General features: G+C 30.9%; 2 protein-coding genes across 4 annotated transcripts in view; one reads left to right on the forward strand and one right to left on the reverse strand.

The window, feature by feature from the left end:
• Positions 1-16,276, forward strand: part of LOC125816710 (protein CASPARIAN STRIP INTEGRITY FACTOR 1) — a 123,789-nt gene that overhangs the window by 62,808 nt on the left and 44,705 nt on the right. The window lies entirely within an intron of this gene.
• LOC125816640 (phosphatidylinositol/phosphatidylcholine transfer protein SFH8) lies at positions 255-5,448 on the reverse strand. Of its 2 annotated transcripts, XM_049496261.1 has the most exons (15): positions 5,256-5,448; positions 5,052-5,150; positions 4,188-4,491; positions 3,704-3,803; positions 3,316-3,582; positions 3,128-3,205; positions 2,929-3,030; positions 2,790-2,839; positions 2,579-2,678; positions 2,305-2,394; positions 2,096-2,212; positions 1,566-1,698; positions 891-1,294; positions 726-800; positions 255-480 (listed from the first exon to the last, which is right to left on the reverse strand). In XM_049496261.1, the coding sequence occupies exons 2-15, from the start codon at positions 5,083-5,085 to the stop codon at positions 457-459; spliced, it is 1,878 nt and encodes a 625-aa protein (XP_049352218.1). In that variant the 5' UTR covers positions 5,086-5,150; positions 5,256-5,448; the 3' UTR covers positions 255-456. The 2 variants fall into 2 exon arrangements, with proteins under 2 accessions (XP_049352218.1, XP_049352219.1); XM_049496262.1 differs by lacking the exons at positions 5,052-5,150; positions 5,256-5,448 and adding an exon at positions 3,959-3,992 and having other exon boundaries at positions 4,188-4,413.

Below are 16,276 nucleotides of genomic sequence, written 5' to 3' on the forward strand. Positions count from 1 at the left end.
CTTCAATTCACACAGATGGTTAAGTGTTAAGGAATTAAAAATCACTACCCATTTAGAAAAGTTAGTGCATTTCTACTTGAATATAAGGTGGCATGAGGTGATTGTGAATCACATCACCTTCAAATATTACATCAACAACTACTACACCTCAGTCTCAAACAAGTTAGAGCCGGCTATATGATCCAGACTTTGTTCATTTTATATCATCATTTCAAATATTACTTCAGAATGTCAAAAACAAACACACAACAAACTTAAAAGAAAATATAATTTTTCACATTATGAGCAAGTGTTCACCTCATTTTGTAAATGAAATACACGATCCAAAAAGGAATTACTTAACACGGATGCACTGCACAATGACTGGGAGTATTTTGACAACACATTACAAATATGTATCTCATTTGAGATACTACAGTGGAAAATCCGAGATCCCCGTCCTGAACCATCGTCATCTTAAAAGCAAAACTTCTTCTTTTTCTGCAGAACAAGGCATTATGGATGCAAATTAGAACAAAACTCAATTTATGGAACCACACTAATACACCAACTTAATAGCACAAAGAGGAAAATGCACGCGCATTCCTGTTCAAAAAACTTGATTTCTCATACTAGTTTTTCTTCTCAGCGAGTAAAAAACGCAAGATATTATGGCAACAAAATCCTAACTAGGCTAAAGTCCTACTCTGATGATATTCAACTACCATGCAATAACAGAAGCTCACCTGGAACTTGGCAACTTCTTGACCGTCAATGTAAGCGAGAAGTTCTTCTTGCCTCATCAATGCCTCATGTAACGCCTGTTCAACCATAAACAAGCAGGAAAAAAGTTATCAACTCAAGAACGGGATTTCCCTTTGCCTATTTAGAGAGACATCAAAAACTGTTACCTTCTTGGTTGCTATTAACTCAGCTTCTAGGCCATCCACCCGGCAAACAGCTGCATTTAGCAATTCCGCTTTTTCATAAGGCATCTCAGATGGCTTTTCTTGAAGAGTATTTACTTTGTCTTCAAGTTCACCCAGTCTCTTGAGAACAACGGAGAGCAGTTGAGCTTCTGTAAAGGCAGGAGTAGGTGAAGGGGGTCGAAACTCCTCTTTAGGGCTGGCATCAAAAGTAAAGTCTTGAACATCTTGGTTCTCAACAGTCGATGCATCTTGAAGTTTCTTGGTAACACGGCATGTAACTGAGCGGAAAAGCAACACAACAGTCATGAAGAAGGCCATAAGAAATCCTAAAACTCGAGCATGAAGACCTTCTACAGGCTTTTCAGAGCCTGCTGGTGGAAGCATCGCTGGAAAAGGTAAATAGAGATGGAAATAATGTCAATACAAATGAAGAAATTTATCAAGACAAACTGTTGTAGTAAGCCAACAAGAAGCATAATGTGTTCCAAGTTAACCTTGGAATTGTACACCTAACAAAGTGAGCTTCTCTTTTTTCCATGATTAGGTGCAAAACACCAGTTAAATTAACTATATGAATTCAGTGATGCTTATGCTTCCTCCCCTCCCCCTTTCATAGTGTGTACATAAGCAGTGCATTCTCTTCTCAATAATTCTAACCTTTGGGGGTGGAGGGTCTTTGAAGGGATGGTTCCTTCTTCCATGCAGAATCAACAGCCTTGTCAACCATGGGAACATATTCATCATATCCTGGGAAGTTTGAGGTGTAGCCAGGCATTCCAATAGCCTTAGCCTGTTTGATGGAGAGCAAACCTTAAATATGACAATAACAAATACTATACCCAACTTCATAATCAAACAAGGAACGTGAATGTGATTAATCTAAGTGACACAAGGTTGAATCACAGGCTCATCTCAAACAAGAACGTTCAGATATCAATTGTGGTTTGATGTCCAGAAGGTTTTTTTATAAAGTGATGTCCAAACAATGCCCTTTCAGTAAAAGAAAAGCCAACAACATACCTAGTGTAGTCCCACAAGTGAGGTTTGGGAGGGTAGGATGTATGCAAACCCTACCCATACCTTTGTGAGGTACAAAGAGGCAGTTCTGGATAGACCCTCAGCACAAAAGAAGTGAAACACTAAAAGAAAAACCAATTCATGAAATTAAGCGAAAATGGAAAGTATACCTCTTCTCGTACAGGAGTAAGCCGGAGATGTGAATAACTCCTTACAGCTTTTGGGGAAGCAATATCTTCAGCTTCAGATCCAGATTCAGCAGTAGAGGTGTCACTACTACCTTTCACCTGCAAAAATAAAGAATATGAGTACCAACCTTCCGGAAAGCAAACAATATGGAGTATTTCTTAATAATTTGGAAATGTGGCAGAAATCCTACCGTTGGGTAGCGAGGCTTAGCATAAACTATCTTCCCTTCACTATTTAGAACTTTAACAAGCTGCTTGGCACGTCGTGCTTCACCAATCATCTACATCCCAAAAAGAAAATGGGTGGGGGGTATGGGGCGGGGTGGGGTTCCATTAGTTTGAAATAATATCTCTGAGTCACCAAAAGAGATGGTTTCTCATTTTTAAAAACATCTTCCTGAAGATGTGACGAACAGAGCGTTATCAGAAAATAACGTTACATCGGCTGTGAAGCCTTGAAAGTACCTTCAATATATCTGGATTTTGCCATGGTCCTTTATCTGAACGCATGCAACCTCCTCGATCTGCACATGTACAATTACCACCTATGAAATCTGGCAACTCACTGCATAAAAAATCAGCAGAAAAACATTGAACAGATTGTCAGCAATACTACTAAACAAATAAATATAGAAAAAACTCCTTGACCAATGGCTAAGAATTCAGTTCTTTTTACCTAGCATCAACTATTTCAAGCAATTTATTCTGATACTTGTTCCCAAGAACCTATAAGAGACATCAAAACAAAAGTAACGTAAATGCAACCACATTTTTTAAAACGGAGACAACACAAGTGGAGAAAAGCATTGACAGACATGTATCTTGGAAGCCGTCTTGGGGTCCAGAAAACTCTTAACAGTATTCCACAGGAGCCTAAACCCAGCCCCAGCATTGATTATGAACATCTGATGAAGCGTCTGCACATATCAAAGAAAAATAGGAAAATGTGTGAATGATCCCACAGTTAAGAGACCCTCATTAGTAATATTTATTCAGGTGCGGATAAAATCATGCCTCAGGATAATTATCACCATCAATCTTCTGGAGCCGCAAAATGAGCTCCCTTGCACTCTTGCTAAAGTTTTTCAAACCCTGAGAAACCAATGATTAAGAATAAAGATAAGAATAACACCTTGTTCGCACAAAAAATGTTTTTCAAATCATCAAGGTTAGAGAAAGAAAAACCGACAAAAGTAACTTACCACTCCCTGAACGTCCAAAATAGTAGTGCTACAATCGATCTGCCTTTTTGCAGCTATTGTACAAGCTGGAAACTTAATCAAAAAACTTTTCTCGAACTCCCTTACGTGGTATTTTATATAACGATCCATGGTTGTGACTTGCATGAGTTTGTTAGGATCAACTTTCCCTAATCTTTCAATGTATACTGGCCTTCCCTCCTTATCAATCCCATGATAACCTTGAGGATAATATTTTACCACTTCTTCCAACTCCGGGAATTCAAAATCCTGATGAAATTAAGTACAGAAAACATTTCAGTCTAAACGATTCGACAAAGATATGATAAGTATATAATAATGAACATTGTCCTAGGCTCCTAGCCAATACATTGGGGAGGAATAATATTACCTGCGTGATTGTGTCAGCTCCAAAATCCTTCCTCCACTGAAGCATATCAGCCCACATATGCTTGGCTTTCTCGATATCAAACTTTCTTGCTTTTAAGAACCTGCAACACACATGGAACAATTGTTAATAAATTGGAATGCTGCTAAAACTGGACAACACCAAGAAGAAACAACCAGAAAACTCCAGACCCAGATCCTGCTTAATTCTCCATACGCCTGCATGCATGTATGTATAGATTTAAACATCTATACTCACATTTGATCTATCTTTTGTTCCAATTGTGGCAGGCCTGTAAGAAAGTCTTTTAATAAAGTTGACAAACAAATCCAATTTCCACAGAAGATCCATATGAATAAAGTTTCAAACATCAAAGATATAATCCAAATGTCTCTAAACACTAAGTATCACACTAACTCAATGCAGCATAGATCTTATCACTTTTGGGCAGACATACATGTAGATGCTAAAGGTACCAGGACATTACCTCAACATCATATAGTAGTCATCGTGTCTTTCAGGTAACAACTCATCCAAAAGTAATGATTGCCTAAACTGATCAACAGCCTGTAGCTCCTCAGCATCCCGAATATCCTCTATGGAAAGTGAGCTCAACCGTCCATTGCTTTTTCTTCTACTACTTTTCTTCTTAAGAGAATGTTTGAATTTCGTTGATGCATTCAATGCTTTCTTTTTCAGGGAACCAATTCTCGTCCTCCTCTCATCCTCTGAATTCTCAAAATCAGACTTTCTTTCTCTTCTCTCATCATGTGTAGATGACCCCTCAAAGCCTATAAAAAAAAATAGGAGCACGAAAATCAACTCCAGACTATCGAAAAAGATAAAGCGGAGGCGTAGTAGGGAAAACAAACTAGACCAAACAAGTCCTCGGAACAAGTCAATTAGAATTCACCAAGTGCAGAACCAAGTAGCAATCCGTCTCTACTACATGATTTTCCAATTTTCTTTAGTGTTTCTTTACATCTTAAGAATATAACTTGCAAGCAATTGTATCTTATGCCCTAAACAGACACAGACAGGACATAACCAAAAACAAGGCATTAGTTACATTTTTTTCCAAGAATTAACAACAACTTTGTCTCCTTTGAAATTTATTCTTCTCAATTTTTCGTTATAATATATTTTTGTCCGTTCTTGTGATGGTAAAAAGAATTACAACAAGAACCACCAACACATCTGACCAATACAGTCACCAAATTGAAAAATTCAAAGAAGTTCAAGAAGCCCTAATTTTAATCAAGAAAAATAACTGTAGACTAAAGTTGACCAGTAATGCACTTCAAAATTGAAAATAAGAAAAAACACGTAAAATTCAAGAAAATCAACTTACAAGGTCTAGCAAACCGATCTAATGGACCCGACATGGCTGCCGGCGGCGACTATAAATTCAAGAATCCCAACTCCAACAAATCGAAAAATCACAAAATTCCTGTAAAACACTTCAAAAAATCAGCAAGACAAGTGGGCGAAAAAAGAAAAAACTCTAAAAATACATTGCATAAAATCTTGTTTCTTGAATTTTTGGTGCATCTACCTTTGAAAAGACAGCAATAAATTAATTGCATAGGCAAGAAAGAAGAAAATTAATAAAGTGTAACCGAAGAGTGGCGTAGAGGAAGGGGTATTTGTGGGAATAATAAAATTACAGACGCCGTAGGAAAATATATTTATCACCGGATAACACGACGGCGATATAGGAGAGAGAAAGAGGAGAAAGAGAGAGAAATTGGTTGGTTAATTTGTGAGCTGTATAAATTGGATTTTGAAGAGAAATAGGAAACTGTGGGACCCTAAAAAGATGCCACGTGTCGTGGTAGGAATTTTATTTAATGTGCCGACAGTGGGTTGGAGTAAAAAATGCCAAATGGATTGATTGAGTAATCATTTTCTCACCTTTTTTATTCTTATTTTTGTTGCCATGTACGTATTACCTTCGATAAATAAATAGTATTTCCTTTTTCTTTTCCCCTTTTTCACACTATCAAGTACTCCCTCCGTCCCTATTTACTTGTCCATATTTCTTTTTTTAGTTGTCCCTATTTAGTTGTCCATTTTGACAAATCAAGAAAGGACAACAAATTTTTTCCTATTATACCCTTATTTACACTTCTTGAAAATTGTAAAAGTGTATGTTGTTTCCCTCCAATTTATTTCACTTGAATTCAAATAAGTGGTTGTAATTTTGAAGTGAAAAGTTGTCATAAGGGTAAAATTATAACTTCGTTGTGCTAATCATTGTTGCCTTAATCTGTGTGCTATTTCTAAAGTGAACAACTAAAAAGGGACGGAGGGAGTATCAAGTTCTTTGAAATTATTATTTTCTTATTTTTTCAATAGAGGTTGAGAAAGGGAGAGCTCGCGATCTAAATTAAGTGAGGTGCATTAAAGATGATGGTAAACAAGTATTGCTGGAAGAGATACATATGAAATGAAGATGATATATGTGTTTTCTATAGCCCCTATTAAATGAAGTGGAAACATGTATTTAGAGCACTATAAAAATTAGGTGTATTAAGTTAGAAAAGTTTAATCGGAAATTAGATTTTTGCAAAATTTTGATATAGATAGGCAAAGTGGTTATGGAGTCACTAAATGAATTGTTTGGTTTCATTTTCATGATAACTGGGGTACTCAAAGATATTTTCAAAAAAATAAATAAATTATACTATTAATATTTTATTTTCAACTTTTACTTTATGTGATTATATGCTATTGATTTGATATTTTACATAACAAGCTATTTTTTTTAAGTTAGACTTGATAGATTATTTTTTTGTCAAATGTTTTATAATTTTATGATATTATATTTATAATATTAATCTTTTTGTCAAACATGCATTTCATAATGTTTATAGAAATTATGTATTTTTAATTTTTATGATTAATTTAATTAAGATATACTATTAAAAAATATAAATCAATTATTTTTTATAAATTTGTTAAGAACATATGTTTATTAATTAATATATTTTCAAGAGATAATATATATCTTAAATATTTAATTTAATATTATTTATAAATATTTTTATTTGTCTGATATAAAATTTTAATTTTAAATAATTAATTTCAAATTCAATATAACCTTATGATTACACTTGTGCAACCAAACCAGGGGCGGAGCTACAGTAGGCTTAGGGTGTCCAATTGGACATGCTTCATCGGAAAATTACATCGTATATATAAGTAAAATGATCTTTTAAATGGTTAAATAACATACTTTGGACACCTTGAAAACAATAGTCTCTTGGCGCATTGGTTTCAGTTCCCCAGCGAAAGCTTAATGGCCAGCGTTCACCCGGTTCAATTCTCGTTGGCTGGTCTTTTTAACATCTAATTTATTAATATAATATTATCAATTAAAATAATATTAAATTAGAGACCTACATTTGAATTTTTTTTTCTTTCCATTAAAATTTTTAATAAAATTTAAAAGTAATTATTTAATTTAAAGTTAATAAGTAAGTCCTATTTATTTTTTATTTTTTTGTTTTTTTTATAAAGCTATTAAAAGTGAAAAAGGCTCCATATAAAATTTCCTTTTAAAAGAAAATTCGTTTGACTCTATTATTTATTTTTCATGTCTCATTGTTAATCCTCAGAGATTCGTAAAATCTTGAAGCATAAAAGTGATTTCATTCTAACTGAATTTTCTCTTTTTTTTCTTTGTTCGTTCACTTCCTTTTATATAAACATGAACGTCAAAGCTAATTATTATGTAGTTTGATTTTAATTTTTTTGGTATATTTTTTAATTAAAATAAATTATATTTAATGTAGCGTAGTTTGATTTACAAAATTTTAGTACACTCATGTGTTACATTAATTTTATTTACTTATGCAATTCTTGGACACCCTTCGTAAAATTTCTGGCTTTGCCACTGAACCAAACCGTACAGTTATAATTACATTGTAATTACACTGTGACAAACAAATATGTCAGCGTAACACTGAATTGTGTAATTACTACCCTACTAATTACATCAATTCCAATTACTTGGTGGCTTTTTAAATAGACCCTTAGTATTTTATTTAAAATATGGGAAGGAAATGAGTAAAAAAAATACAAACAAATTTAAAAACTAATTTCTATAATCCGGTGGCACCATAATTTACAAACACACTTTATCCTTCCTACCAACTAAATGAGTTAGGTTAACCGCTCAGAAAAGACAGCTAAACAAATCAATAATTCTTGAATTTGACTTTAAGATATTCGTTTCATTTTACGTAAAATTTAACCCAATTAAAGGAAATTAGTAACATTAATCATACAAAAAATTAATTAAATTACACTTTTCCTCCACGTCAGCATGTATAGTCTTTTTTATTAGAGCAATGATAGATAAATGGACAATGGTACTCTATATTTCAGAAAATAATAATGCTAATTTTAATTTCCGAAAACAATATATTATGGATTAATCCTAAAAATTGAAAAGAACGCTTAAAATGGACAGTTTTGCAATAGGACAAAGACAGATTTTTTAATTTACCTAGGTGACCACGCAAGATATTTTAATATTTTCCTTTACGTAAGATCCAACTGGCTGATTTTCTGTAATTACGAATAAAACAATGAGTTTTTTTTTTTTTTTTTTCATAAAACAATAACAAATTCAATATAATCTATATGTATCGTATAGCTTTACTCCTAGCTTTATGAGTTATAGAGATAATTGTTTTCAATTATCTCTGAACCACAGTCCTTCTCTATTTGAACTTGAAATCGATTATATGAACAGATCAGACGTGAAATTTTCTATATTTTTTAAAGTAAAAAGTTAAAAGATGCATCATATAATCACATATTTGGACCTACATAAATTTGGTCACGTCATTATTAAGTTGGGTAGAAATTCTGCAAAGTGTACTATAATACATGGAAGAGGTCACAGAGACTTCAATTTAATTTCTTGAATTATTGGCAGTATTCTAACGGTAAAGGAATTCAGTATTTTACTCCAGTGACAAGTCCTTATTGTGAATCTGTGATAGCCTGATAGGTATGTATATGTTGTGTGTTTTTATATATAAAAAGAAAAAAACAAATTTATTTATGTGTTAAAAAAAGGAAAAATTATATGAAATAGCAAATTATTAATTCAAATTAAATGTTATAGTCATAGTTTCTTTTATTTGTAATTCGCAACAAACATTTCATGTTTTTTGTCATCTCATTTGTATACTGAAATATACAAATGCAGGACTCATTTGTATGCCAAAATATACAAATACAGGACCCATTTGTATACCGAAATATACAAATAGACCCAAATACATATTTTTTAGGGATAATTGTACAGAATGGCAAACTTATAATCTAAAATAAATGGAGTAGCTACTGTTAGATTTAATTGCACCCCGTAGCAAACGTTTGTCAATCGCCTCTCTTCCTCCAAATTCTCGCTCGCCACTCTCCCTTTCTCGCTCGCTCCCTCTGTGCTCGCTTTATACAACAGAATTGTATAAATTGTGTTTCTGTTTGTATAAAGCGAGAGAAAATTGTATATACACATGCAAATACATACATATTCGTCCTATACACTTATAATTATACAATAAAAGTATTTTGTTGCCCAGTTCTCTTTTGCTTTTCTCTCTTTCTCGATTTATACAAACACATATTATAAAATATAATGTAAAATTTATGTTTGTATAATATATACTTTATGTTTGTATAAAGCGAAAGAAAATTGTATATACACATGCAAATATATATTCGCCTTATACAATACAAATATTCCCCTGCCCAGTTCTCTTTTGTCTTTCTCTCTTTCTCATTTTATACAAACACAGATTATACAAATATAATGTATAATTTATGTTTGTATAAAGCGAAAGAGAGAGTGATTTTCGATATACAAATATTTTTGTCAACGATTTATACAAACGAGAGGCTAACAACAATTTATACAAATAGCCTGCCAGTGAAATTATACAAATCTGAAGAGGAGCCAGCGAATTATACAATTGCTTCTTTTTGTATATATGTATAGCGAAATATACATAGCTTTCAATTGTATATGTATAGCGAATTATACATATATATGTTTGCTATGGAGCGCAATTATGCAAACTTTGCTATAACATACAAATATGATTTTTTTGTTTGCAATATGTGAAAGTTGCTCTATTTTTTATGTATATGTATACTGAAATATACAGATTAATAGTCATAAACATAAAATTTGCTATGGAGCGCAATTATACAAACTATAACTATAGCATACAAATATGATTTTTATGTTTGCTAAACCTAAAATTTACTCCACTAAATGCTTGTCCTATTTTCCATTTTGGTCTATTCTTTAAAAAATGACCTTTTTCTGTTTGATAGTCTTTTAATTTCAACTTTTCAAATTATATGTACAAGACTATAAAATTAAAGGATATTGTGATACATTTGACGTATCAGAATCACAAAAGACAAATAATTGAAACAAGAGAAGTAATACTTTTGAAGTAAGTGCTCGAGTGTAAAAAAAATTGTAATAGAAGAAAAAATCAAAAAAAAAATTACGCGACAGAAAATTAAATCATCACCAATAATGTAAATTTTTAGATAGATTAATAATATATGGGTGACTCCTTGAATGCCGGCGCTGATATCTCCTCCTCCCCTTCTATTATATATATATATATATATAAATAAAAAAAATTGTGGTGATAGCCAGTAGGCCATGTTACTCTATTCATAAATATTAATATTAACCAATTGAAAACAAAAAATAAGTGATGAAAGATTAATAATAATGTCAAAGTGATGATAACCAGAGAAAAAAATACAGAATTAAAAAGGCTAAAATAATTGTAAGTAAATAATTTCAGACAATAAGCGTGGAATTTTATTTAATTTTTTTTATGAAAAGTATTTTTTCTTAATATACCAAACATCATAAAATAAAAATTTCTTCTTAAAAAATAATTTTTCTGTCCTAGTAGACATATCATATATCATCAATAAATTGCAAGCTAGGTAGTACATTTTTGTACACGTATATGTAGTACTTTAATTCCACCAAACACATGTTATGCGCATACAGAAAAGGCTGCTAAACAAATCCAACATCCAACAATAAATATAAATTTTAGTTCTGACTCATTCTATCGATTATGATTAAATTAAATTAAAAAAAATATACTAGTAGTGTATATATATAACATATATATTTTTTAAGTGGTCGTTTGGTGTGAGATATAAAAATAATGGTCCAGAGATAAAATTTTGGTGTCTTGTTTGGTTGCTATGTTAGGATAACATATCCCACTATTTATACCATAGTGATAGATAAATTAAAAAGGAAATTAAAATAATCATAACAAAAATACTATACAGGGAAATATGATAAAGTATTCTGAAAAATAAATTAAGAAAAATCATTGACCTTAATGAAGTCATAAACCAACAAAATGATGATAATTTTTTAAAAGAAGGAATCAAAATCAATGATAGTATAAAATTACAAAAATTGACTTTCCTGGTGAAACAAACAAGAATTGAGAATAAAAAAAAAATGGTCTTCTCCTCAAAAGTATGTGACACTTTTGACTTGCATTTTCAAATGCCAATATTTCTTGAATTCTTTGCTGGCATACTCTATTAACACCACGATGAGAAAATGATAAACATACTAATACTCTACATTTGAAAGAGGTTCGAAATTATTTCTTAAATATATTTTTTGAAAAGTTTCTATCTTTTAAATTTGGTAAAATTATGTAATTTTTGGTCTCATCAAATATTTAACAAATTTAAGTTATTAAAAATAGTAGGAATTGTGAAAAAATTAGTAGGATTTAACATAAGCTCACATTTAAAAGGTCCGTTTTTTTTATAGTTATCTTTAATATGAAAAATGGTTCCTGTTAAATTTAACAAGTATTCGACAAAGACAAAAAATGTTCAATTCTAACGAATTTAAATAACTAAAATTGTTTTTAGATATATTCAAGGACCAATTTAAATCAACCTCAAGCATAGGGGACCATTATAAACAAATTTTCAAAAGAGAAAATTCAACGCCGGCTTCGGGCACTTTTGGGTATAATTTCAATTTCATTTCAATATTAAAAAAAGAAAGGAACTAACCATAATTTATTTGCAATAAATGCTAAATAGTTCTTTAGCTAGGACTTACAAAAAAATAATAACAATTTTTTTAAAATAAGAATATTTTTATTAATTTATCCTTAATTAATTAGTATCTATTACATATATCTTTTTAATTACATAAAAGTCATTTATCTATTAATAATATGAATAAATTTGAAAGAAATCAATTACTAATATAATAAGTATGAAAGAACACTAAAGAATAATTTTAAAAAAAATAGATAACACTGTCATATTTTGACATGTGGCATTTAATTGCAGACACTAGTGACCCAATCGTTTTCTTTTTGACCATGCTTTTACTTTGTTGGCATGTGCTATCATTAATTATTTAAAACGGTGGAAAAGAAAACAAAAAAAAAAAAGATGAAGAAAAATACTATGCTTCGTCTCAATTTGAACTTACATCTTTTTTATTTTTTTTAGTAATGGATATATTCTTTCACAAATGATAAAATACAAAAAGATTAATGTTCTTTCGGTATACTTTGTACTATTACGATTTAGTGGAATATTATGATAGCTTTTTCTAAATTCCAATTCTGCCAATTAAATTCGGAACTTTTAAATGACACAACCGTCCAATAAAGTCACCAACAAGATATAATCAATTTTTAATTCTTAAATTTTACTTAGAAAAGTATGTAGGATATAATCAGTATATAATTTGTGTATAAACACTCATTGTATATTGTATATATTTCAACAATCACTATAATTGTTATTATGGGCTACCTAGAACTACATTGCAGGCCCAATAACTGATTGGAATTCTGTTTGGAACTAAAGCAGCCACAACTAGACATGTCAAAATGGGATGGCCCAGCCCAGTCCAATCAAGACCTAATGATAGCCCATTTCGATTCCAAAATTTTAGATATGAAATCATCTTGATATTTCGAGTCTTTTGATATATACTTCGCTCAAGGTCGAAGATGAATTGGTCATTTTTTTGTAATTAAATTGACCGAAATGATTTTTCGATGTAATTATCCGGAAAATTATATTTTTCCTGATCTCATGGGCTGGCCTTGTCTTAAACCCTGAGGTTAGCGGGTCAAGAGAGGTTGGGCAATTGAGCCTCAGTTCTAAAAGGGCTAAAAAATCTTAGTACAAGCCCACTAAGATAAAGGTAGGGTTGGGCTGGACTTGCGGGCCAAGCCCATTCAAGCAACAGCCCACAAGTTCACATAACTCTAATTAAATCGTCATTTTAAGATAAAACCGTAAGTATCTTTTTAAATTTGTCTAATTGCTAATACAAAAGTAGAAAAAGATTGCAATTGAAAGGAACATGTAAGGTCAAACAAAACTTTTATAAAGTTATTATTCGAAGTCAAAACATACTAGGCCTTTGTCGATAGAATTCAAGTATTTTTTTACTTTTTTATTTATTTATAAAGTTTGAGGTTGAAAATATAATCGTGTTCGATTATACTTTTTGACAAATCACTAAGAAAATTTATTTTAACAAAATTCGAAATTTATGAATATGAAGTTGGAAAACTGGTTTGAATCACTTTTCCAAATTAGGAATCCAACTCCAAGTTGGATTTTAATTTCTTTTATAACCAAACACTAGTTTTAAAGTAAAGTGAAAAATTATTCCCCAAAAATAGAATAATTCTCATTGTCAAACGCTCCTATAAAAGGAGGAAAAACATGTGGGATTTGGATTTTTTTCTTTTTTAAAAAATAATATTATTATTATTATTATTATTATTATTATTATTATTATTATTATTATTATTATTATCTAGATGTACAAAAGGAAATTCTTTAAATACAATTTTGTTAGGATTGGGAAAAGAAACGGTGGAAACTATCACAAATTAGGAGAAAAGGGGAACAGATACTGAATTGGGGAAAAAATAAATCCAATTCTATTAGGATTAGAAATCAATTCTTGATTTGACTATGATTTACTGTAAATTATATAAACAACAACTTCATTCCTCTTTTACCAGCAGTTTAAGGGTGTTTGATCGTCGAGGATAGTCAGGCCTAAGTAGAGTTCACGAGCAATTTCACCATTTTCTCTTTTACAGATTTTAGCAACAATGCCAAAAATATTAACTAAAGTCGATTTGCCCGCAATTTTAAACCAAGAACAAAATATCACGTTCAAAGTAGGTACTAAAATGTGTGTTACATGCTCACAATCACACCGCGGTGGTACAAAATTAAGATCAAATTTGTGTGAATTGAATGTCAACAGAAAACCCCGTAACAATGATGGTTTTCCACTTAAGGTTACTGTTTGCGTAAAACGCCAATCCACAAAAATAACTTCTTCTTTCTATATCATAGATCATAAAGCTGAATATACCTTTTGGATTTCCTACGATAGCATTCATGTATCAAACGATGTTTCCGACATTTTATCAAAAATTATATTATTGATGAATGTACCGTTCTCTTTAGATGTTGATAAGTTGGAAAATAAGGAAATATTGATTTCTCAAATATTGGAGTTTGGTAAGATGGTCGTGAAGAATTCTGATGCGTACATGAATTTGAATATTATAAAAAGTAGTCGTATATACGAAAAAGAATTTATGGAGATATATAACAATATGGACAAAAAATATAATTTTGAGTCGTGGAGAAGGGCTCAAGGAGAGTTGAATTTAAGGATCGCAAAGTTTGAAGTTCTACAAAAAGAAATCGGAATGAAGAAGATGATATTTGAAGCTAGTAAATTTGAAGGCTCTAAATTATCGGATACGTGTTCAATTTGTTGCGAAGAATTTTCAACAGTTTCGATGGTTTCTTGTTTTAATAAATGCTCACACGTATACCATGAGGTTTGCATTTTAAAGTGGCTTTTAACAAGTCGATCTTGTCCCTATTGCCGTAAAAATATTTAACAATAATTGTGTTAGAGTCGTTAAAGCTTTTAATATTATTTATATAAGGTGTTGTTTATAAATATTTTTATTTATTATTCTCATTAAATATAATACTCGTCAATTTTATTATTTCTGCTATATAGAAAATGAAGAAGTATTTCACCTCTTGGTAAGCCTATAAAGAAGACATTTTTCGCTCACAATCAAATCACAGTTATTGAAATACCCAAAATCATATAAAATATACAGTGATTATACATGATGATACATTCAAAAAGATATATATATATATATATATATATATATATATATATGTGTGTATAAGTATACATTGACTATACATGAACTATATACTGACTATTCAATTTTGACCAATTCAAATAACCCCTAAGCAGTACCAAATTTTAAATGTGAATTCCTCTCAATATCTCAAGTCTTTTGATATACAATTCGCTCAAAACGATTCAGTTTGTTGTACATCTATCTTTTTTAAAAGAAGAAAAATAAGTTGGGTGAAGCAAAGACGACGACAACAAAGGCTGAAAGAAATTGGTCATTTTTAAAATTAAATTGACCGAATGGTATTTTGATGTAATTATCCCAAAAATTAAATTTTTCGTGATCTAATGCGCTGGCTTAGGCCCAACCCCCCGAGGCTAGCGGGTCAAGAGAGGCTGAGTTATTAAGTATGGGGTATGCATTGATTGATTTGGTTCGGTTTATGTATCATCAGTTTGGTTTATTAGTTTTTAGTTTTTCAGTATGCTAAATCACTAATCAAATCAGAAAAGTATTTTTTATCAGTTTTGATCCTCAACGGTTCGATTTCGATTTAACTAATAAGAAAATGCTTATAAATCAAATATATGACTTCTCCAACAATTTGACACATGTAACTTTACTAATGCTTCGTAAAATAGAAATATTAATAACAAGCACGAAAAGAACTATACAAGTGTTACACAAAGAGAAATTAAGAGGAATATGGTTCGTACTTTAGGTTTTGACGTTTTATATAATGTGAAGTATTAAACTCAAAGTCATTGTAAAGTGTAAATTAAAGGCTAAAGTGCAAAAACAATAACTTGTAAGGTATTGCGATTATTATTTAATATTTATGTACATGTAAAGTAGTAAATTACTATAGGTTATCTGTTTACCCAATAACCAATCTTCAAAAACCAAAACAAACCAATAACCCAATAGTTTGTTTTTTTTTTAAAAAAAAAAACCATCAATCCAATAACCATAAACCAAAGGCACTATTTTTAATTCGATTTATTGATCGGTTCTGTTTTGTACACCCCTAAGCTCTAATTGAGCATCAGTTCTAAAAGGGCTAAAAAAATGTTGGTACAAGCCTACTAAATAAAGGGTAGGGTTGGGCTGGACTTGTGTGCCAAGCCTATTCAAGCGACAGCCCAAAAGTTCACATAACTCTTAGTTAATCGTCATATTAAGAGAAAACCGTAAACAACTTTTTAAATTTGTCTAATTGCTAATATAAAAAAAGGGGAAAATTACAATTGAAAGGAACATATACAAGGGTCAAAGAAAACTTTTACAAAGTTATCATTTGAAGTCAAAACAT

The sequence above is a fragment of the Solanum verrucosum genome, unplaced genomic scaffold (genome assembly GCF_900185275.1).
Source record: "Solanum verrucosum unplaced genomic scaffold, falcon-dt-bn FXZP01000261.1, whole genome shotgun sequence".
In the NCBI taxonomy this organism is placed as follows: Eukaryota; Viridiplantae; Streptophyta; class Magnoliopsida; order Solanales; family Solanaceae; genus Solanum; species Solanum verrucosum.

Excerpts from the sequence above, each read along its gene's own strand:
- LOC125816640 (XM_049496261.1), bottom strand. The coding sequence starts at position 5,085 with ATGTCGGGTCCATTAGATCGGTTTGCTAGACCTT. Across the intron at positions 2,395-2,578 it reads AAAATCCAGATATATTGAAG|ATGATTGGTGAAGCACGACG; the intron begins GTACTTTCAAGG and ends TTTGGGATGTAG. Across the intron at positions 2,213-2,304 it reads CTAAGCCTCGCTACCCAACG|GTGAAAGGTAGTAGTGACAC; the intron begins GTAGGATTTCTG and ends TTATTTTTGCAG.